Genomic DNA, 25,180 nt, shown 5'->3' with positions numbered 1-25,180 from the left:
AACTTTCCATGGAACTTCTTTGATGTTTTCCGATATAAATAAAGCAAACTCGGCTCCTTCTTTCTTAGAAGCTGGACCTGTCTGGTCAGCTTGCCCATTCTGCCCTTGCTTTGAAACTACTTCCTGTGTTCCATGGTTATTTTGCTGTTCTATTTTTCTAAGCTTTTATTTCTCAACCAGCCCATTCCAAAAGAGGGGAACCCCATTCCATCACCAGTGCAGGATGTGGGCAGTACATAGACACACTGTGTGACCTTCCCTTGAAAATATTGACACAGCCTAATCAATGTTTGTAGCAGCACAATTCACAATAGCTAAACTGTGGAACCAACCTAGATGCCCTTTAGTAGATGAATGGATAAAAAAAAGTGTGGCATATATACACAATGGAATATTACTCAGCAATAAAAGAGAATAAAATCATGGCATTTGCAGGTAAATGGGTGGAGTAGGAGAAGATAATGCTAAGTGAAGTTAGCCAATTCCAAGAAACCAAATGCCGAATGTTTTCTTTGATATAAGGAGGCTGATTCATAGTGGGATAGGGAGAGGGAGCATGAGAGGAATAGACGAATTCTAGATAGGGAAGATGGGTGTGAGGGGAAAGGAGGGGGCATGGGGTAATTAATGATGGTTGAATGTGATGATCAGTATTATGAAAGTACATGTATGAAGACATGGATTGGTGTGAACATACTTAATATACAATCAGATATATGAAAAATTGTGCTCTATATGTGTAATAAGAATTGTAATGCATTCTGCTGTTATTTATTTTTTAAAAATCAATAAAAATAGAAGGAAAATATTGTTTAGGTTCTGTTAAGAACATATCACGGAGAAGTCAGACGTGGTGGCACATGACTATAACACTAGAAACTCAGGAAGCTGAGGCAGGGAGGATTGCCAGTTTGAGGCCAGTCTCAGTAATATAGCATGGCCCTGGACTGGGGATGTGGCTCAAGCAGTAGCACGCTCGCCTGGCATGCGTGTGGCCCGGGTTCGATCCTCAGCACCACATACAAACAAAGATGTTGTGTCTGCCAAAAACTAAAAAATAAATATTAAAAAATTCTCTCTCTCTCTCTCTCTCTCTCTTTAAAAAAAAGTATAGCATGGCCCTAAGCAACTTAGTGAGACCTTGTCTCAAAAAGAAAATAAAAAGTGCTGGGGCTGTGGCTCAGTAGTAAAGCATCACTGAGTTCAATCCCCTGTACCAAAAAAAAAAAAAAAAAAAAAAAAAAAAAAAAAAAAAAAATTTAAAAAGAATATATCACAGTATATCAGTTATATCAGTATATATCACAGTATATCAGTGATGATTTTCATTTTTTTAAACCTAACTGACTGCAAGAGGATGACTCCCAAAAGCAGGCCCAATTTCACAGCAGAATTCTGGAAAGGTACAAATTAGATACAACAAACCATGGGTATGAGCAGAACTGAAAACTTGAGGAAATTACACAACAATGAAATCTGTAGAAGACTTTCTACAGTTAGATTTCAAGAATTCATTCTCTGTGTTGCAAGGGTACAACTCCCTACCCCCAAAGAAGACTGAAGGATTACTCTCTAGAGAAGTTGATTCAGGAATAAGAGAAATAAAAAGCATAATGGAGCTACTATTTAGAATGCAAAAGGAGGAAAGCTTTGCACAGAATAATTAGACTTCAGTCTCCTTCCCTGACTCCGCTGTGAGAAGATTGACTTTTAGATTTAGGAATAAGTCTTGGGAAACCATTTCGTCCAAGGAAAAAATGTACAGAGATGGACAATGGAGAATAGCAGGCCCCAAGGCAAACAGCTGGTCCCAATCTGATCACCTTACCATCAGGCCTACCACTTAGCTTCCAACTACATTTAGAGTGCCTTTGTCATAAAAAATGGGGAGCACCTAAGGACCATAAGAGATGTAAGAAATATATTTAACATGGAAGAGAAATTTTAAAAAATGCTTTAAAAGACTGGTGTAAAAAAGACAATCCAGGGAATTGAAGAAGATATTGCATTCATGGAAAAAAAAAAAAAAAAGAATACCCTAAAATAAGAACATTTAGCAGTCAAAAAAAAAAAAAAAACCAAAAAAACTTTTTGGTAATTAAAAATTGATTAGCTAGCAGAGTGTGGTGGTGCATGCCCATAACCCAGTGACTCAGGAAGCCAAGGCAGGAGGGTTACAAATTCAAGATCAGCCTCAGTAAGTTAGTGAGAGCCTCAGCAAGATCCTACCTCAAAATAAAAAACAAAAAGGACTGGGGCTATAGCTCAATGGTAAAGCTCCTCTGGGTTCAATGCCCTGTTTAAAAAAAATGATTGCATAAGCCAGGACTAAGTGTGTGACCCAGTTGTAGAGTGCTTATAGCAAGTGCAATGGACTGAGTTCAATTCTCAGCACTGAAAAAAAGAAAGAAAAAGAAAGAAAGAAAAAAGATGCATTAGGTAACCTAAAAAATAAATTAATAGAAACTTTAGTAGATAAAATTGAAGAAATTTCCTTTAAAGTAGGAGGGAGGGAGGGGGAGAGAAAGACCGGAAGGAAGAGGAGGAGGGGGAAGAAGGGGAGGAGAGGGAGGAGGAAAGAAAAGAGAAGAATTTGTTCCAGAACCTCTGTGAATACAAAAATCTATGCATGCTCAGATATCTCTTATTTGCATATAATCTATGCACATCCTTCCTTTAAATTATCTCTAGATTACTTAATTTAAAGGGAGGCTGTGCATAGTTCACCATCTCTATAATTTTGTCATTTTGAATAGAAAGTCATATAAATGAAATGGCACATACATAATCTTTTGAAATTGGCTTTCTTCACTTAGCAAAATGCCCTAGCAATTCATCCAAGCTCTTGGGTGTATCAATAGTTTGTTCACTGTTATTGCTGAGTGCTATAACATGGTGTGAACATACCATAGTTTGTTGACCTATTCATGCACTATAAAGCGTTTGTGTTGTTTCTAGTTTGGTGTGTGTGTGTGTGTGTGTGTGTGTGTGTGTGTGTATGTGTGTGTGTGTTGGGGGGTGTCCTATGTAACTATGCATCATCTTTTTTTTTTCTTTGGTACCAGGAATTGAACCCAGGGGGTCTTTACTACTGCGCCTCATCCTAGCCCCTTTTTATATTTTATTCAGAGACAGGGTCTCACTGAGTTGCTTAGGGCCTAAGTTGCTGAGGCTGGCTTTGAACTCACTATTTTCCTGCTTGGAGCCCCTGGGATTACAGGCATGTGTCAATGCGCCCAGCTATGTTTAACTTTTAAAGAAGTGATCAAATTGTTTCCAAACTGGCTGTACTGTTTTATATTTCTACCATTAGTGTATAAGGGTTTCATTTTTTCTAGGTTCTCCCAAAACTTGATATTTTCAGGGTTTTTTTTTTCCTCCTTCTTCTTTTTTTTAGTTCTCACAATGCTAGTGGGAAGATAATGACATCTCACTGTGGTTTCAATTCGCACTTTCCTAATGACTGATGATATTGAGCAAACTCTCATGTGTTTGTCATATGTATATCTTTGGTAAAGTGTCTATTAAAATCTTTTGCCAATTGTTTTTTCACTTGAATCATTTTCTTATTATTTTTATAGTTGTAAGGCTTTTTGCTATATTCTGAACATAATTTTTTTTCTTTTTTAAATTTTTGCAGTAATGGGGATTGAACCCAGGAGCATTCTACCACTGAGCTACATCCTCAGCCCTGTTTACTTTTTTTTTATTTTGAGACTTGATCTCCCTAAGTTGCCCACGCTGGCCCTGACCTTACCATTCTCCTGTCTTGGCTTCTTGAGTAGCTGAGCCTTAGACGTGAAACGTGGTCCCAGGCTGAACAGAAGTTCCTTAACAGATGCATCAGTGAGAATTCAATTAGAGAATCATAACCACTAGGGAGATAGTATGTTTTAAAAATTCCCACAAACACAGTGATTTTTTTTTAAAAAATTTGGGCATTTGGCTTGATTATCGGATCTGGGGTCTGAGCCTATCCTATTCACAAGCTAATAAGTTACACTGTTACTATTTTATGGGTGCTGGCGGGATACATGAGACCCCTGGGTCAGCCACAAGGGATTTAATATCTGTAACACAACAAATTGCATGAGAATTCAGCACATCTGGGTCAGTTTCCCTTGCTCCTCAAGTCCCACGAGGCAACGAGGACAACACTGGCGGTTCTGCACGCACAGTGGGTTGCCTTGCAGATCGGTGCTGAGCCTGGGGGACTCACCACTCTTTACCAATTGGTAAACAGCCTGCTCTTTTCCCAGGAGGGAGACCTTACTTCATCCTACAAGTTTGCTCCCTGCGTTACGATCCTGAGAAATGGCCTGGATGAGAACACTGTGGGCCTTCTGTTCGCGGCATCCTCAGCAAGAATGTGCACGGAATCTCAGGGCTTCTGGTGGCATGGACCTCTCCCACATCCATCCCTTGGTCTCCAAGGCCTTTGGGCATCAGGAGAAGCATATACATTTGTATTCCTGAGATGGAAACAAGGTTGTGTTGGTCCTTGTGTTTGAACACAAATGAAATAAGGGAGCACATTGAGGACCTGGCACCGATGGCCTCAGGCACAGAAGAGTTCAGCATCAGACTTGTCCACATAAGTTTTTGTGTTTTCACAGTACATGGACACGGAGGACAACTCAATAGGGGGTCATGTTGCCATTCACAGCTGCTACTGAACACAGAGAGACCACTTGACTATTTTGACAGACTCTGACAGTGAGCTCAGCAAACCAAGAGAACCTAGATTGTTCTCCCAGTGCTCCCTAGGGCCTAAGATATTCCCTAGCAGTTTCTCAGAAAGATAAACAGAATTATCACATGATTCATCAATTTCACTCCTAGATACATACCCAAGAAAGAATACTAAAAAACCAATGCCCACCAAAAAAAGCAAACTTGTATTCAAACGTTCTGAACAGCATTGTTCGTATAGCTCAGATGTGGAAACAATCCAAATGCTCATCAGTACATAAATATAATAATGGATCTAATGGATAAATAAAAGTCATATATCCATATAATGGAATATTAATTGGCAATAAAAAGGAATAAAATATGGATGACACATGTTACAACATGGATGTACCTTGGAAACATCCTAAGTGAAAGGAACCAGTCATAAGGACCACATATGGCAGGCGTGATAGTGCATGACTATAATCCCAGAAACTTGGGAGGCTGAGGCGGAAGATCACAAATTTGAGGCCAGCCTCAGCGATTTAGCAAGGCCCTAAGCAACTTAGTGAGACCCTGTCTCAAAATAAAAAATAAAAAGATCTGAAGATGTAGCTCAGGGGTAAAATATTCCTGTGTTAAATCCTCAATATCTAAATAAATGTAAAAAAGGACCGCCTATTGTATGATTCCATTTACGTGAAATGCCCTAGGTAGGTAAATCTATAGAGATAGGAAGTAGATTAGGGAGAGCTAGGGAGAAAATGGAATATGGAGGGGATGATGTTTGGTAATATGAGGTTGCTTTTTTGGGGGTAATGAAAATGCTCTAAAATTGATTGTGATTTTGGATGCATAATTCCGTGACTATACTAAAAGCCGTTGACATATATATATATATATATATATATATATATATATATATATATATATATATATATTTTTTTTTTTTTTTTAAAGAGAGAGTGAGAGAGGAGAGTGAGAGAGAGAGAGAGAGAGAGAGAATTTTTAATATTTATTTTTTAGTTCTCGGGGGACACAACATCTTTGTTTGTATGTGGTGCTGAGGATCGACCCAGGCCGCACGCATGCGAGGCGAGCGCGCTACCGCTTGAGCCACATCCCCAGCCCCTAACTTGTATATTTATAAAAATTACTTGTTGGATTTTTCGAATACTTTAGCCTGGTTTTCACAACTATTTATATTCAGGGCTTCTCCTCTGTCCACGCTTTGCACCACTCCCTGTTCTAGGTGGCAGCCAAAGTGGATCGGTGCTTTTCCCACCATTCCTTACACTCTCCTGTCTTTCTTCTTAGAAGGCCTCACCTACATTGATCAAAACACTGAGTGAAATGCCTCCTCCTCCATCCGGCCCATCTCAATTCCCACAATCCTCTGGCTCAATCTTCTTCTTAGTTCCCACATTGCTTCTAGTTAATTGCTTTTGCCCTCTCTTCTCAATGATAGCAGATACATGAAAAATGAAGTCAAAATTACTTTCTTAAGGGAAAATAGAGTTGAAATTGCTCTGTATTTTTTCCAACTGCTTGTGAGAATGTTTGTATATTGAATAGCTTGCTTCCTGACCATCAAGGTCAAGTTGCCTCAACCAGAACACACCTGGGTGACAAAACCTGGGGGTGATGAGGCTTCAGATGTCAGTTTGTGACAGATCACCTTTTATGAAGTAGGTGGGATGACAGTCACAAAGGAACCTTTCTTGAGTCTGGAGTCCTCCCTGCAGTCTGCTGCTGGTCTCAAGAGGAGGCTGTGGGCAGGCTCCAGACACAGTTTCCAAAGAAACAGGGAGATGGTCCTTTCTCTTGCTTTTCCTGGAGTGTCCTCTCCTTCACTCAGGACTCAAAGGTCGATTTGTAGGTAGTCAAAATGAAAGCACAAGAGGGACCTACTTTTTTTTTTTTTTTTTTTTTTTTTTTGGTGCCAGGGATTGAACCCAGTGATGCTTAACCAGTGAACCACATCCCCAGCCCTATTTTATATTTTATTTAGAGACAGAGTCTCCTGAGTTGCTTAGTGCCTCACTGTTGCTGAGGCTGGCTTTGAACTTGTGATCCTCCTGCCTCAGCCTCCCTGGGATTACAGGTTCACAACACATGACCAGCTGTCCGCAGACCTTTTGAATATTTTATTTCGAGACAGGATCTTGCTGAATTGCTAGTCTGGCTTTGAACTCGGGATCCTCCTGCCTCAGCCTTCTGAGCTCCTGGGATTACAGGCATGTGCCACCACATCTGGCGAGGACCCTAATTATTTGTCCTTTATCACACGTTAGTTCTGAAATTAGAAATGTAAGAGGGGAAGCAGTAATACAAAACCCTGTGGATGAGTCCGAAGGAGAATCTGAAGTATGTCCAGTGTGCAACTTTAAGTTTTCAATTTTTATCTTTTAGGAAAAACTTGAGAATTCAAGAATTATTTTGGTTTAATTTATCTTCCCACTGTAAATGTTAAAAGATTAACATTTAGATTTTGGAAAATACATGGTCTTGGGTTAAAGTAACCTAAACTGCTTATTCCAAAGTCCCAAAGCATATATATTTTTTTCATTAAAAATTACTAGTAAGGTTGGGGATGTTACTCAGTAGAAAAACACCTGCTTTACATATGCAAGTGTTGGGCAGGCCCAAAATGACTTTAGTTAGGCTCTTTCCCTCACCTAGACTTCCAGTGGTCTACATTTTTAGTGTGTGGTCAAGGTCATGAACACCCTGATTTAGCATATGTACTCAAGGTCATAAACATTTGCTTATGAACATGAGCCCACTGATGCAACCTGTTGGCAACGTACCGTCTTTGCCTGGCCTGCATATAAAAAAGGCCAATGGAAATGGTTCAGTGGGCTAAATAGAACTGGCTAGGAGCTGAAGCTGGAGGTGGAGGATGGCTAGAGGTTGTTGTTGCCTCTGAATAAAGTATGTCTATTATCCCAACTGCTTTTTGCATCTTCTTCCACCTGCTGGGATCCTGAATCTGTTTTCTGGGCCTGAGCATGGTGATAGCAAGGCCTTGTGTTCTACCTTCAACACTAAGACAATTATTTAAGTAATATGTGCTGTAATTGCAATCCAAGCACTAAGGAAGCATATGTCCTTCAACCTTTGGTTTGTTTATTATGGAATTTAACTCCTCTTCTCTTGTATTCTGTCCAGTATTCAGATAGACAAGTATAGACTCTAGTCTACACAGTGTTTTACCTTGGATAAATTGCTTAGTCTCTGGGTCTGTTTCCACATCTGTAATTCACCTTCAAAGTTCTATTTATAAAAATTAAGTTAAATAACAATGATTAACCATTTAGACTATAGGGCTTGGCATTTGATTAAGTTCCTATAAGTGAGAGCCAACTGATGAAGTATGGAAAGGCATTTTCTTCTTTACTCAATCATAAGCCCTTTCAGGGTAAACACTGTATTGTATTCAGTTTCCAAAATGTCAGTCAATGTTCTTTTTTTTTTATGTGCTATAATTGCAATCCAAGCATTAGGGAAGCATATGTCCTTCAACCTTTGGATTGTTAAAAATATTTTTTTGCCTACTTTTGTCTAGTCAATGTTTGCTGAATAAACAAACGATGGCTTACTGGAGTCACTGATATAAATTTAGCATATGAATTTTTCAACTTTGTGATTTTGTTTTGCAAGTTTTTAAAAAATGAATGATTTCCTTTGTCTAAGTTTTTATTGAGGTAAGAATGAAATTAGCAAGTGGGAGTCTCAACTTCCTTCTGGAAAAGAAAATGTGACCTGCTAATCTACTGGAGAGGCCAGTGCTTCACAGACCTTAGCATTCTATGGATCACTGGGGATCTTGTGAAAAATGCAGATTCCAACTTGGTCATTCTGGAGCAGTGCTTGAGATTCTGTCTATCTAACAGGCTCCCAGGTGTCACTTAAGTTGCTGGCTCTTAACTGCACCTATAAATAAACAATCTACATGTTGAAGGACATATGCTTCCTTAGTGTGATTAGCAAGGGAATATATTTAACCCACAGTCCTTCTATTTAGTGGGCAATCTTTCATGAAATGAACATTAAATTGGCAAGGTTTCCACACTGAAGCATAACTATTAGAGACTGCTGGTGTCTAAGACTTCTATAGCAATTAATTTTGATACTGTCATTATTTGACACTCAACATTGATTGCTTTATATTATTAATTATCATGCCATGCTGTTGTATATTTTTAAAATTTATTTCTTACATACATGATAATAGTGGAATGCATTACATTCATAATTATCCATTCACAGCACAATTTTTAATAACTCTGTATATAAAGTATGTTCATGCCGAATTATGCCATTATGTTGTATCTTATTTTATAAACAAAATGAAAGGTATCTAGACATCAATGACAAAGCTCTGTTTTTTTTTTTTTTTTTTTGTATAACAAGTTCAAGACTCATGCAGAAATGGCAATATAGTTTTTGCATTCACATTCAAAATCAGTTAGATTCATAGTAGGCTAACATGCAATGAAGAGGCAGAATGTGTATGTCTGTTAACACATTTTGCATTTTTTTAAAAAAGAATGAACCTAACACAGAGCTATGCCTCCAGCCTGTGTCTTTTTTGTTCCTATGTAGTTTCCTATTCTCCCACAGTCATTCTCTTTCTTTGCTTTCATACACTAAAATTTGAATAAAGTCTTATATGCACTCAGTGCTCCACATACAAGCTCTCCTTGTCCACCTTGGTGAAGAAGGCAATTGCTATTTTCTCTTTCTGCTAAGTGATGGAGACTCTCGGAGAATACAGTCACAGACTTTGCAGTAAAATTAGCATTAGAATGTTCAAACTTCACAGTAACAGAATTCCTTATATTGTTCTGTTGAGCCCTCTTTTTTTCTGCTTTTCCATTCATGGATAGGGAATCTCTGAAATAAAAATCATCTCTAACTTTTTTATGCCTTCTCAAAGAAAGCACTTCCCAGACAAGAAATAATATTCAAAATAAAAAGCTAGGAAGAAATGATGGCCGTGAGAGGCTGGGGAAGATGATCAATGGTGTTATTTAGCCTCTCCCACTCTTTTAAAACATTTTTATTGTAAAAGATTGCATATTTCTTTATAAATATATATCAATCTATTTGCACAATTTAACAAATATTTATAAGACCAACACTAATATAACAGGTATCCAGGTTAAGAGATTAGACATTGTGAGAATAAGGCTGACTGAAGGAATTTTAGCTTGGTTTTGTTTTCAAAAGAAAATTTAAAAAAAATTATGATAGCTAGCCTTTTTTTTTTTTTTTTACTGCTGTGTTAGCTGCAGAACACAGGGGTGCTCTACCACTGAACTATACTGTCAGCCTTTATAATTTTTAAATTTTGAGACAAAGTCTCACTAAATTGCCCAGGATGACCTTGAACTTGCAATTCTCCTGCCTCAGTTTCCCCAGTAACTGGGATTACAGGTGTGTGCCACCATGCCCAGCTAAAACAAGATTTTCTTAAAGTATCGATCTGCTTTTAATGAGAATTGCAAGAGATTTTTCTTTACCCTTTAAATAACTGGCTTAGAAAACATTCTGTGATAATTTCTTATACTTTGTGCCCTTGACATTGTTTAGTCATTTTGGCTTTATTTCATAATGATCTGTGGTCCTGTATAGATCAAGGGTTTTACATTTTTTTTTGATATGTTTGACAAAATACCCCAAATCAAGTTCTAAAAGTAAGTCTTTTTATCTTGAACTAACTTTTGGATTTCCAGATAATCCCTGGAAGTCCAAGAGAGACATATTAGGCTTATTTTAATTTGCTAAATTATGTGGAAATCATTGTCAGGTAAGAAATGTCTAGCCAGGCTCAGTGGCACAAGTCTATAATGACAGCTACTCTGGAGGCTGAGGCAGAAGGATCATAAGTTTGAGCCTCATCTGGACAACTCAGTCTCAAAATTAAAAAAAAAAAAATTTAAAAAGTTAGGGGTGTAGCTCAGTGACAGAGTGCTTGGAGATAGCTTTGGGTGGGCTGAGTATAAGATCCTGGGTTCAATCTCCAGCACCACAAAAAAAAAAAAAAAAAAAAAAAAAAAGGAAAAGGAAAAGAAAAGAAAAAACATGGCTAACTTTTAAGTTATATTTGTATGAGTGATTAATATGTGTTCCAAGGGGCTGGGGTTGTGGCTCAGTGGTGGAGTGCTTGCCTAGCATGTGAGAGACATCGGGTTCGATTCTCAGCACCGCATATAAATGAATAAATGAATAAATAAATAAATAAATAAATAAATAAATAAATGCCATCAACAACTAAAAAAAAAGTTAATATTTAAAACAAAAATGTGTTCCAAAATTATATGGGATTCCCAGAAATCTGATGTGTCTTGGTATATGTTATCAGTCATAATTCTAATGTTAAAATTATCCTATGCCACAGAATAACAACATTTCTTTGTGAAATGTGAACTGATATCGGTGTTTTGTTTTGTTTTTTTGAACTACTGAGCCACATTGCCAGCCTTATTTTATATTTTATTTAGAGACAGGGTCTCACTGAGTTGCTTACTACCTTGCCATTGCTGAGACTGGCTTTGAACTCACTATCTCTGCCTCCAGAGCTGCTGGGATTACAGGTGATATCAGATCTTTACCAATGCTATTTTAAGTCTTGTGCTATTGTTTCCTTCTGGAATGTCCTCCAAAGTCCTGTGTATTAGAGGTTTGGAAGAATTGGAAGGTGGTAGAAATCAGTCATTGCGGGGTGTGCCCTTGAAAGGGATTGCAGGAACCCCACTCTCTTCATCTCCCTGCCTCCCTTTTACCTGAAGTGTAGGGACTTGAACCCAGGGCCTCACAACCTGCTAGGCATGCACTTTACCACTGAGTCACACTCCAGCCCCACTTCCTTTTGTGTACTGTCAAATGTGAGTGCTTTGCTCTGCCGCATGCCTGCACCATCCGTGCTGCCTCTTCACAGGCTCAAAAGCAATAGAGATGATCCATCATGGACTGAAACCTCCAAAACTGTGAGCCCAAGTCAACTTTTTATCTTTATAAGGTGATTATCTCATGGGTTTGTACAGTGACAAAAAGCTAACACATCTTGCTCATGGTTAAATTGCCTTTTTCTCAAGTCTTCCTGGAAGTTTTTTGGAAAAAACAGCAATCATAAAGTGCTGTGTCTTCGAGCAGATTCACAGAAAGGATGAAAAGAATCATGACAAATGCTGTGCTGGGGTTGTAGCTCAGTGGCAGAGCGCTTGCCTCACACACGTGAGACCCTGGGTTTGATCCTCAGCACCACATAAAAATAAAGACATTGTGACAATCTACAACTAAAAAAATATATATATAAAAAAGAAAAAACAAAATGTGTCAAGTGCTGATTCCTGGCAACTTCAGACCATGCCATTGAACTGGATAAGAATCTTCCAGAACTCTAATGAAGAAACTGATGAGTTTGTGAAACTGCTAACCCATCAGGCAGAACAAGAAGTAATTGAAAGAGACTTAAAAGAATTAATAAAAAGAAAGTTATGGTTTTCATGACTTTTATTTGAAACATTGCTGGTTCTTTTAATTTTCTCTGTTCTCCAGATTTAAGGAAACTTAAAAACAAACAAAAACGAACAAAAACACTATAGTGTACAACAATCTGGAAAAGTATACTTTTATAAGACAAAAGTTGAAGTATTTACTTTTTCTCCCTACCTGTGGCCTCCAGATTTTGTAAACTATACATGAGCATTCTTATTTTTATGGTAATATGGTTATTTGCATAACTCCAATAAAAATCTGTTCTTTTAATAATGGATTCAGTTGGAAACATTGGCTTTGCCCAGGATGCCATAGTTAAGAATGTACATAGGATACCTGGCTGCAAGCGCCCAGACTTGACAGTGAGTGAAAACTGTCATTGCCTGGGAGGTCCAGAAACCTCAAGATACTGGGTACCTCGGATAGAGCTTGAAATCTGCCTTGGTTTGGCTTCCCAGCTTTAAAGTTTTTAAAAAGTTTTATTTGAGATTCCTTGCCAAATTTCCAACAAAACAGCCAGACAGGGTCGCACATGCCTGTAATCCCAGCAGCTCAGGAGTCTGAGGCAGGATAATCGCTAGTTCAAAACCAGCTTCAGCACTTTAGGGAGACCTTAAGCAATTTATCCAGGCCTGGTTTCAAAATTAAAAGAAATTTTAAAAGGTTGGGGAGTAGATCAGTGGTAAAGTACCTCTGTGTTGAAATATGTGACAGAATCAGGGTCATTCCAGGTGGATTGGGCTGGCAGCAAAAAAACACACACAAACACAGAAAATACTTTTTTTCGGGGTTCAGAACGGCTCTACAGCCTCAAGAATCAAGCTCCCGGGCTGGGGATGTGGCTCAAGCAGTAGCACGCTCGCCTGGCATGTGTGCGGCCCGGGGTTCGATCCTCAGCACCACATACCAACAAAGATGTTGTGTCCGCCGAGAACTAAAAAATAATAAATATTAAAAAAATTCTCTCTCTCTCTCTCTCTCTCCTCTCTCACTCTCTCTTTAAAAAAAAAAAAAAAGAATCAAGCTCCCACGCTGGAGGGCATGAAGGGCAAGGGAGGCAAGAGGCAAGAGGCAGGCTAGAGAAGGAGCACACCCGAAACCCCCCTATTTTGGGAAGAAGCCATTCATAGACTATTCCACCCAAATAAGGCAAGGAATTGGATTTAGAAGGGTGGAGTCTTGCTTGGTGATGTCTTGTGGTCAGCAGATTGACTGATATCTTGGTGCTGTGTGGGATCAAAGACAGAGCCAGTGAAAAGGCACACATATGACAGGCCAGTCCCCTCATGTGCTCAAATGAGCATAGCTCACATACACAGCCCAGGGATGGCTAGTGACATCCCTGTGTTCAATCCCTAGTATTCTCTCCTCCCCCATCAAAAAATTTCTATTCCCTCCCCTGAGGTGACTTTTATCCTTCTGTTACATTAATCATTTTCTGGCCTTTAAAATTTTTTTCATTTTTATTTTTTTATATCTTTATTTTATTTATTTATTTTTATGTGGTGCTGAGGATCGAACCTAGGGCCTCATACATGCTAGGTGAGTGCTCTACTGCTGAGCCACAATCCTAGCCCCAATGTTTTTTTAACAGTTTTGCCACATTGGTGTGCATCCTTAAACAATATTGCCATTACTTTTGCATATTTTCAAACATTATATTAATCAGATTGTATATATATTTTTGTGTCTTTGTTTTCTTGACTAAACTTGGTTATATGAGTTATTCATCTTGTTGCACGTAACTGAGGTTACATTGGTTTTATTGTTGAATGATATTCATGCACGAATATACTATTATTTTTTATGTATCCTATTGAGAATGGAAGGCTTCCTGTGCACCTTTTCATGCATATATTCTGATGTGTATGTAGTCACATTTCTGTAACACAACTGCTGGAACACAACTGCTGTCATTGGGTATGTACATCCTCAGCTTTATTCAGGTGCTACCAAACTGTTTTCCAAAGTGTTTTCCCCCCACCCCCCAGTTTACAATCTCACCAGCCTATAATCTGTACAAGAATTCCGCTTTCTCCTAATTTTTACCAACATTTGGCATTTACTCCCCATCATTTTTATTGTAGTTATTCAGGTGTTAGTATAATGCTATATCATTGTATTTGTGATTTGCATTTCTATGATAACTAATGAGGCTTAGTTGTGTTTTTTGTTGTTGTTTGTTTGTTTTGGTGCCAGAAATGGAACCCAGGAGTGCTTAACCACTGAGCCACATTCACAGCCATGTATATATATATATATATATATATATATATATATATATATATATTTAGAAGTAGTTGGACACAATACCTTTTTTTTGTTTATTTATTTTTATGTGGTGCAGAGGATCCAACCCAGGGCCTAGCACATGCTAGACAAGTGATCTACTGCTGAGCCACAATCCCAGCCCTCATAGCCTTTTTTTATTTTTATTTTTTTTTAATTTTGAGACAGGATCTCACTAATTTGCTTGGGGCCTCCCTAAAATGCTGAGGCTGTCTTTAAGCTTGCAATCCTCCTGCCCCAGCTTCCCGAGTCACTGAGTTTATAGACATGTGCCGTTGTGCCTGGCTTCTTTTTGTTTTTCTTTTAAAATGGGATGTACCTGTGTTGCCCAAGCTGATCACCAACTTGTTCACTCAAGCAGTCCTCCCTCCTCAGGCTCCTGAATAATTGGGACCAGAGGTATGTTCACCCTACCAAACTGAGATTTAGTCCCTCTCACTGGCAAGTGGAGTTTCCCGTTTTGTGAAGTAGCTGTTCAAGTCTTAGGGATTTTTGTATTGGATTGTACGCCTGTTACCACATAAAGTCTCAGTCCACTCACCTCAGGATCAAAGCCGGCTAGTGGAGAGAGACAGGTGATGGTAGAGAAAGAAATTTACTGCAATGAGCTAGCCGATTGGAAGACAGCAGAATCTAAAGGGATTGTCCTAAAGGGCCTTCTTAGCTAACCACAAGCAAATAGCTTATACAGGAAATTTAAGGAAGTGTATTTTTAGCCCTGTCAGGCGGTGGGTGCCCCAGTAATCATTAATCCGGGTGCCTTTCTTTGATGCACATTTTGACATTATCTGACAGTCACCAGATGTTCTGGGTTCTGTAAATCTAAAAAGAAAGATTACTGATTAGGTCTTATGACTCATATATCTCTTGTTGCTTTTTCCTGTGATGGCCAGCTCTAGTCGTTAATATCTTTTAGGTGTGGCTTTTCTTTAGAATTTAGAATGCTGGGCAGAGGGAAAGAAACCAGAACAAGTTTGCTAAGGGCAATTTGTGAAGGTCAAATTAATTCATCAGGCCTTTTCCTTGGTAAATTCTCTTGAATCTTGCAACAGTTATAAAGGTGGGTGTTGATGGAGAGTGGAGTTCTGTGGTCGTTGCTAAATGCAGTGTAGGTTTTATTGGGGGAGAAGGTTGCATTCAGTAGGTCCTCCCTTTCAGGTGTTCATGAATCTTCTGTCCTGGAGCCTAGATATGTGAATTTTCAGACATAAGTGCCATCAAAGGAAGGCACACAAAGATAAAGAAAAACCTGATATCAGGAGATCATGTAATGGAGGGCATTAAAAACTGTCCATTTCTTGCACAAGGCCTTGGGTTAATTATTACCAAGAAGCAGAGTAGAACAGGGGTTAATCAAACCCCTAAACTAGTGAGTCCCTTTTAATCAGTGCTTTGAAAATTTTCAAATTCCCATTAGACCCATTAGCTCGTCTGGAAATTACTGTTAACTTAGAAATGAGCCCAATGAGAATTGGATTCTCTGAACAATCCCCTGTAGGAATACATCTTCCCTTCCCTTAAATAAAGATGAAGTGGAGGACAGAGAGGAAAGTAAGAGAAACCTAATTGCAGCTTCCAGAAAGTAAGCTGCGGGGGGCATCTCTGCATGTCTTTAAACATTGTTTCAGAAGAGCCAACAGACTGACTCAGCAATATCGTGACTGATAATTAACCTCTGAACACTTTTTCTGCAAAGAGGACTAATCCTGAATTTTCTATTTTTCTTTTCCTTTTAATAACACTTGAGCTGGTCGGAATTTGGCAAAGCATTATATCCCAAACACAATTAGAATTACAGATTTTTATTTATTTTTTATGGTGCTGGTGATTGAACTCAGGGCCTGGCACATAGCAAGTTTATGCTTTACCACCATCCAGCCTCTGGAATTATTGTTTTTTTTTTTTTTTAAGATTTTTTTAGTTGTAGATGGACACAATATCTTTATTTATTTATTTTTATGTGGTGCTGAGGATCGAACCCAGTGCCTCATCTGTGTGAGGCAAGTACTTTACCACTGAGCCTTAGCCCCAGCCCTTATAGTTGTTTTTTTGAAACAGGGTCTCACAATGTTGCCCAGCCTGGTCTCCAACTCCTGCCTCTGCCCAGAGTGCTGGGACCACAGGGGGGCGCCACCACACCCAGCTCAAATTACAGCATTTAATCTGATCCACTGGGCAGTGATTCTCTGGTCTCTTACATATGATATTGTTTTTCCAGAGGCTTGAGCAGTGCCTGGTCCCTGATAGGCACTGAATAAATGAGTGAACAAATGACTTAGGGGAACATTGGTGAGAGTTGAATATTAATAGCCTGGTAATAGAAGGAAGCCAAGATGATGCTTAAAAAGTACAAAGTTTGAGTTATGCAAGATAAATGAATTCTAGAGTTCTACTGCACAGCAAAGTGTTGGTGGATAACAATATTGTATTATATACTTTTTTTTTTGCTAAGAGGGTTTAGTGTTCTTAACACAGTAATAATAATAATAACAATAATAGGGGTGGGGTGGGAGGAAACTTTGGAAAGTGGTGAATGTTTGTGGTCTTCATGGTGGTGATGTTTTCACAAATGGATCTTATCCCTAAACTCATTGAATTGTATGCATTAAATATGTACAGTGTTTTGCAAGTCAATCTGTAAGGTGAATTAAAAAAAATAATGCCGATTACTATGTGAACACATCCAAGCACAAACATTGACACTGATTTAATTTGATCATGTCTATGGCTTTTCAGGGAAAAAGATGCACAAGTTCTGCCTCTTAGAAGATAGTGCACATAAGTAACTAATGAGCATGAAAATAATTTTATAGCTATAAATCACAAGCAATAAATTTAAAGGGAAAATCTTAGTTATTACAGCAAAAATTGCCTGTATTTCCCTTTTCTATTTTGTAACATCCCCTGACTTAGAAATGCCTCAAATATGCTCAAACAATATCCAGAGGATGAACATCACATCACTTTGAAATAGTTTCCCAGGAATTCTAATTCAGTTCAGTAAAAATAAACTCATACTGGGCATACTTTGCAGTTTTCTTTTTCTTTCTTTCTTTCTTTTTTTCTTTTCCTATTGGAAATCAGGTGGAAAGTGTATTTGTATTTATCTTTGTGTTCTCAGTGCAGAGTATGTCACTTGGTACATAATAGAACTTGTTCATGTTGACAGGATGCAAGAGTCAATCCTATAAAGAAGAGTTGGGGGAACTGAGCCTGACTAACTTGGAGAAAGAGAAATCTTTGGAGAGGGGGGACAAGATTGTCATCTTTGGATATTAAAGGCCTTCACATGTGGCAGAAGAACAGAATGAAAACACTATGTGGATATTTCCAATAGACAGAATTTTATTCATTTATCAGTAGAAAAACAGTTTGATCTTAAAAACCAAAACCCAGAAGAGAAAAAAAATTGCATTCCTTTTTCAGGTTATTTTTTTTTTCAAAGGCATTGTTATGGGGTATCTTATTTCCCTCTATTTTCATCCCTCTCAGCCCTAAGGATTACTGTCTGAGTTCCCTGATTCAGCAGAAAAACTTTGGCATCTCTGCTTTCTGAAGAATGATGTTCCCTCTGGGTCATTATATATACATTTCAAGGCCTAGGAGTCCATGGCTATAATCATCTAAGAGTAATATACAGTCCTACCTTTGTCTATAAGAAGAAGATCTAAGACGTGGTGAGACATAAATCAATTTCAGGGCAACCTAAACCTCCACAGCATTGCCATTGATGGGTGTCATATTATCTGGGTCTCTACAAATCAATCTGAAAAATTAGTCTATAGAGACAGTGATATATCTGATGTCCTTGGTATTATTTGTGTATTACCTTATTATCAATACGTATGTTATTTTGGATTAAAATATTAGTTTTATCTTGAGTTCTGTTGGGATAATAAAAATCTCAACTATTAGACTATTATCACACATCAATCTTTTCTACTATAAATTTAGACCCATTTCTCACCCGGGAAATGGAGATAAATTGGAGAGAAGTGCTATGAATTAGAGAGACAGACCTAGAATAGGAATAGAAAGTGTTTTCACCTGAGTCTGTTCCTGAAGCCTTATATAATCTTACGTAAATCATCCAATTTCTTAGCATCTCATCATTTTACGTATAAAATAATGTTAATAGGAGAAATTTACCATATTCTTCCTGTTGGAAGATGGAGTTATATTTTAAAATCTTGGTATATAACATAAAATTGTATTAATGGAAATAAGTAATGTGAAATGACTAACTTTGACTCATATAGTCATATGCTTCAAAAAGAAATTGTTTTCTCAGTGAACAGGACCATGTGGGACTTGGCTTTGGAGGGCTCAGTGGCTGACTTTTGCAGACTGAAAGGGCTTGGATGGAAATGTGGCCGATTTGTGGGAGCAAATCAACTGCAGCAACCCATCAGTTCCACAGTGCCTCATGACCGGTGGGGCAGGGGAAAAAGTCAAAGTTAGAAAGCTTGGGTTCGTTCTAGCTCAAAGCCAACTGACAACAACCCTGAGAAAAGTAATTTAGCCTCCCTGGGCTTCTGTTTCTTTGTACATCTATGGAGTTTGAACTAGATCTACACTACTCATAGTAGCCACCAGCCACAGGTGATCATTGTGCACTGGAAAGGTGGCTAGTGCCATTGAGGAGGAACCAAATTTTATATTTGATTTCCTCTTAACAAGTTAAAAATTAGAAAACTTGAGCAGTGTAACGTATTTTCTTCACACACAAGTTAATAATTTTGGGGGGTGGGGATGTGGATCAGAGGTACAGCGTTTGCCCAGAATGCATGAGGTCCTTGATTCAACCCCCAACACCGCAAAAACCACAACCAAATACAAAAACCAAAATGAACTTTGGTAGGCCTACATTTCATTTCAACTGTTGACAACTTAGTGTCCTTACTGAGATGTGTTGGGAGTGTAAAATGTATACCAAATCTTAAAGACAGTATGCCAGTTTGTTTATAAACAATTTCACTAATTTTTTTGTATTGATTACATGTTTAAATTGGTTTAAACATGTAAAGACATTAAACATGTCTATTGGCTTAAATAAAATGCTATTAAAATTAAACGTACCTGCTCCATTTTAACTTTTTAAAAAAACACTTATTTAGTTGTATATGAACACACAGTATCTTTACTTTTATGTGGTGCTGAGGAAAGCACTTTACCACTGAGCTGCAACCTCAGCCCTCCATTTTAACTTTTAAAAAATATGGTTACTGAGGGAAGAAGGAAGAAGAGGGAAGAAGAGAGGGAGGAGGAGGGAGGTGGCGGCGCCGTGGCGGAGGAGCAGGAGCAGGAGGGGGATGGAGAGAAGGCTCCTGGGTGGCATGGCGCTCCTGCTCCTCCAGGCGCTGCCCAGCCCCCTGTCAGTCAGGGCTGAACCCCCGCAGGATAAGGAAGCCTGTGTGGGTACCAACAATCAAAGCTACATCTGTGACACAGGACACTGCTGTGGACAGTCTCAGTGCTGCAACTACTACTATGAACTCTGGTGGTTCTGGCTGGTGTGGACCATCATCATCATCCTGAGCTGCTGCTGTGTCTGCCACCACCGCAGAGCCAAGCACCGCCTTCAGGCCCAGCAGCGGCAACATGAAATCAACCTGATTGCCTACCGGGAAGCCCACAATTACTCAGCGCTGCCATTTTATTTCAGGTTTTTGCCAAACTATTTACTACCTCCTTATGAGGAAGTGGTGAACCGACCTCCAACTCCTCCCCTGCCGTACAGTGCCTTCCAGCTACAGCAGCAGCAGCAGCTGCCTCCTCAGTGTGGCCCTGCAGGTGGCAGCCCTCCGGGTGCTGATCCTACCAGGGGCTCCCAGGGGGCACAGAGCAGCCCCTTGTCTGTGCCCAGCCGAAGCAGCACAAGACCCCCAAGCATCGCTGATCCTGAGCCCTCTGACGTGCCAGCTGACCGAGCAGCCACCAAAGCCCCTGGAATGGAGCCCAGTGGCTCAGTGGCCGGCCTGGGGGAGCTAGACCCAGGGGCCTTCCTAGACAAGGATTCAGAATGTAAGGAGGAGCTACTGAAAGATTCCAGCTCTGAACATGGCAGTGTGCTCCCCGATAGCAAAGACAAGACACCTGGCAGACATGGCCGCTTCACAGGTGACTCAGGCATTGAGGTGTGTGTGTGCAACCGGGGCCATCATGACGATGACCTCAAAGAGTTCACCACACTCATTGATGATGCTCTGGATGGGCCCCTGGACTTCTGTGACAGCTGCCACGTGAGGCCTCCTGGCGATGAGGAGGAAGGGCTCTGCCAGCCCTCTGAGGAGCAGGCTCGAGAGCCTGGACATTCCCACCTGCCTCAGCCGCCCGCGTGCCTGCTGCTCAACACCATCAATGAGCAGGACTCGCCAAACTGCCAGAGCAGCAGCTCCCCCAGCTAGAGTAGGCTCTGCCTGTGCCCGGAAACTTGGCAAAGCAACCAGGGTAAGGGAGACTCACAGAGAAGCATTAAGTGACTTTCAGAGGAAGTGGTACAGCCACTTTTTTTTCCCTTCTCCTCTCCTGCTTTTTCCTACATCTCCAAGTACAGTTTGGGGTGTGGGTGCCTCTCCCTCACAAAAGCACAATATTGTGGAGGGCTGAGAAGTTGGTTCCATGACTCATTCCTCATCCCCTTCTTCCCCCCTTTCAAGTCATATCTCACCTACCTGCTTTGGTCAGAGAGATGTGTTTTAAAGCCCCCAAAGAAGGGGACTGGGACTGTGTCCTGCGATGATTCTTGGTGATGTAGTGGATTTATGCTCTGGTTTTAGTTTAAGAGAACTTTGTTGTGTGTCAGCTCAGCAGAAGCAACCCTTCTTAGCCCTGGTTGAAGAAGGAAGCCACAGAGGCCTAGGGATTGTCAGCTGTGGCTGCCAGTGTCTGCACAGCCAGAGTTGAGCTGATTCTGTGGGAGGATGAGAGCTGGTGGACAGGTTGGTAGGAGGCTTGTTGATCTCTCAAATTCCAGGTGACAAGAAAATGTACCACTGTGCATCCTGGAGGGGCCCCTTCCTTCCCAGCAGGCTCAGGTGTGGAAGAGTAGACTGCCTTTTCTTTTGTTTTTTGTTTGTTTGTTTTTTTTTTTAACAAACAACAAAAGCCAGCTAGAAACAAGAACCTTACCAGTGGGCTTGCAAGAATTCTCTTCTGGACAAGGGAAGTTTGTGCTTTCCCAGGTTAGCCTTCCACGAATGTGGCTGCAGTTGAGCCAGAGGGAGATGTTTGTGTGTGGGCTTGGAGTTGGTTAGCTCTGAGCAGTAGGCCCTAAATCTGGGAGTGGAGAGAAGTGCAGCTTCCTGCATCTCTGCCCTTTGGTCTGTGCCCACAGGTGACCAGTGTCCTTGTCCATCCCTAGTCCTGGTCTGCAGGACTTTGTATCTCCTTGTACTCTTCTGAACAGAGGGTCTGAGGAAGCTGTGGGTCCTGGGAAAGGCAGCCCCGTAGTCTGGTTCTCACACAGTATTTTCTCTTTGATTTTGAATAAGTCTCTTGTTGTTGTGTGTTTGATTGTTTGTTTTAAACTGACCACTTGGAAGAAATCCCTTGGTTATCTGTGGTTCTCATGCTCTCTCCCTATCCCTAGCCCACTGAGGTCGGATGACTCACTTTTCTGTAACCTATGTAAGGAGTTTTGGTGGCCCAGGTGGGAGGTGGAGGCAGCCTCCAGAAGGACCACAGGATCCTTATTACTGTCGTCTGGTTTTGGACAACCAGTTGAGCTTTGATAGGAAAACTCTGAAAGGAGAAAGCAATCAGCTGAAACTAACATTCCCCATCCATCCCTGTTCATCTGAAAAGTTTGGTTCTTCTCCCACTTTTGAATGTTGAATGATGATATTCAGGCTAAGCATTGATGTTATAGTAAAAAAGGGGGGAAAAAATATATATATATATATATATATATATATATATACAGACAAATCCAAGGCTGTGAGGTGAATGAGTGTCTGTTTGGATTCCACAGAACCAAAATTCATGTCGAACAAAGTGAAGTCTGTAGACGATGACTTTGAATGACCTGTAGTGTGTGTGTGTGTGTCTCTTGTGTGTGAGCCCCACACCCCGTGTTCCTGTGAAGATACTTTGAATGGCAGCCATCCTGCTCACATTAACCACACGTCTGAAGCAAACATGGCCCTCTCAAGGTAATTTATTTTATGCATTTACTGTTTACCCAACAAACATCTGACTGTGTACTGGAGTGTATTTGGCAGCATTGTCGACGGCGCCCCCCTGTGTTTGCCTGAGATACTGCGCTCAAGGTAGAGGTTCCACTCTGCTCATCACTGCAATTTGCACATTGCTCCGTGGATGCTGAGAGGCCTGTGTCCTGTCCGTGTTAATGGAAGCGTGCTCTGAACCTGTCTGCCTCCCTCCGCTACTCCTTGCCTTCGGTCTCAGCCCCCAGAGGGTGTCCACAACCACTTGGGACAGAAGGCAAAAGTGGAATTCAGACAGAAGCTTGATTGGCTCTTCAGTGACAAGCTTGGCCTTGCTGTGGCCCAGACATCAGCCTGCCCAGAATTGCCAGGAGGCTTTGGCAGACTCATGGTGCCACAGCACAGTCCTTCCTTTGCTGAGTTCAGTGGACCCAGACAGACTGGCGTGTGGCCAGAGGGGTGCCACAGCACAGCAGCCCTCAGATACCTACCTTCCACCTTCCTTTCGAAATCACAGACAACTCACTGAAGTGTCTCCAAGGAGAACAAGTTTTACCAAAATTAATCCTTCTTCATTTAACTGATCAAATGGATGAATCTGACCCTCTAGGTTTCTTTCCCCAGCGGGGAACTGGTCTGAGTATTGACTGTTGGCTTCACTGAAGCATCTTACCCTGAAGGCCTGAGAAGAAGCACAGTGGCCAAGCTGGGCTTAACTAGTAAGCCGCGGTTGGCCACGGCTGCTGGAGGCTTCCTGCTCAGAGAAGGAGACAGGGAACTGAAGGAATAGTCAGGGGGTCAGAGAGACTAGGTTGAGTCTGGTTTTCCAGATGAATGAGAAGGAAAGGATTGGTGGAGGGTTTGGTGCTACAGTCGGAAGATTTGCAAATGCTAACACATTCCTGTGTGAGGCACATCACCATTTGTCAGTTATTGTGAATATGTGTATTTTAAGCAATAAGATTCAGCTGGTCAGATTTTTCTGGGCAGTCTCAGTGACGCATTTCCTGTGCTGTGATTGTTCTGAAGACAGAGTGGCTCTAACCACTGTGAGAAGCCCAAATAAAAAATTCATCCCCCCCCAAAAAAAATTAAAAAATATGGTTACTAGAAAAATTTCAATGATGTGGCCCACATTGTATTCTATTGAATAGTGACAAGCTAGATTATCTCAATGGATCTTCCAACAATAAAGTTCATCTCTGAGTGGTTTGCCCATTCCCTCTCCCATACTGGGGATTGAATTCAGGGGTGCTTTAACACTGAGCTACTCCCCGAATTTGTGATCCTCCTGCCTCAGCCTCTTGAGTCTCTGGAATTACAGAAATGTACCACTGTGCCTGATTCTCTGAGTGATTTTGATCATGAATTTTCAAAATATAAAATGCAAATCATAACCACCTACCCTTCTAGCAGTGTAGTTCTGGGCAAATGGCTTAATCTCACTGGGCCTCAGTTTCCTCATAAAAAAGATACACATTAACTTCATAGTGTGCAGGGCTGGGGATGTAGCTCAGTGACAGAGCGTGTGCTTAGTATGTGCATACAAGTTTCTGTGATAGGGATGTGAGTGGTGAGAACAAGGGAATAATTCTATTAACTGGGCCCACTGTGCTTTCTTTTTTTAAAAAGCAATTTACCTGCAGCCCTGCCTGGCTTAAGTCAACAGGATATGTTACATTCCTCAGTAAACTACCTGTTATCTGCAGGCCTGAAATGTCAAACTGCTCATGATAAGAAGAACACAAGTTACCCTGAAGCCAGGGGGGACTTGGGAACATTTCACAGAGCACATCCCAAAACACAGAGAAATAGGATAATTCACTCTAACCATAAAAATCTGTAAGAACTAATTCTAATTACCTTTTTTTCTTTTCTTTTTTTTTTTTTTTTTTTTTTTTTTGCAGTGCTAGGGATTGAACCCAAGGCCTTGTGCATGTGAGGCAAGCACTCTACCAACTGAGCTATATCCCCACTAGTTCTAATTAGAACCAGTCAGTATGGGCCAAAGTGGCCTAGAGTTGAGTGTTAGTGGGGATTTGAAAATCTGATGTCATCCCACTGTCAGTTAAAAGTCAAGAGATGGACCTGGGTAGGCATTGCTGGAAACCTCCCTGGGATCCCAATAAAACTGGAGGGCAGGAGAGGTACATCTTCCCTATCTTCTCTGAGAGGAACCCACTCTCTCCCTTTTTTCCTTTTAGTAAACTTATGCCTGTCATTCTGAGTGACATATCTGAAATCTTTCTGATTTTATTGTAAGAACTGGGGTTTGCAGTGGGGGAAGGGTCACTGTGCTGCCTGTTTTCTGCAGATCCCAGACCTGTAACACTGGGTTCTATTCTCAGCACTGGGAAAAGAAAGGAAGAAAGGAAGAAAAACAGAAAGAAAAAGAGAGAGAAAGAAAGGAAGGAAGGAAAGAAAGAAAAAGCATGTGTAACTTTCCCACTTCTCTGATTGTGGTTTCTAATATCCATGAGAATCAAGAAAGGAAACCAGGACATGAGGCTTTTAGCACAAGCACCAGCCCTTAGGAAGAGCCA

General features: G+C 40.4%; 1 protein-coding gene across 1 annotated transcript; it reads left to right on the top strand.

The window, feature by feature from the left end:
* Positions 1 to 19,703: 19,703 nt before the first annotated feature.
* LOC308653682 (WW domain binding protein 1-like) lies at positions 19,704 to 21,559 on the top strand. The gene has a single exon (XM_081302332.1). It carries the CDS (start codon positions 19,782 to 19,784, stop codon positions 20,874 to 20,876), a length of 1,095 nt encoding a protein of 364 aa, XP_081158458.1. The 5' UTR covers positions 19,704 to 19,781; the 3' UTR covers positions 20,877 to 21,559.
* The last annotated feature ends 3,621 nt before the right edge of the window (positions 21,560 to 25,180 follow it).

This window comes from Spermophilus citellus (genome assembly GCF_964194105.1).
Source record: "Spermophilus citellus genome assembly, chromosome: 7".
NCBI classification, from domain to species: domain Eukaryota; kingdom Metazoa; phylum Chordata; class Mammalia; order Rodentia; family Sciuridae; genus Spermophilus; species Spermophilus citellus.
Note: the sequence above shows the minus strand (reverse complement) of the source record. Positions and strands in the feature narration are given on the sequence as shown.

Coding starts and splice junctions, on each gene's coding strand:
- LOC308653682 (XM_081302332.1), top strand. CDS start 19,782: ATGGAGAGAAGGCTCCTGGGTGGCATGGCGCTCCTGCTCCTCCAGGCG.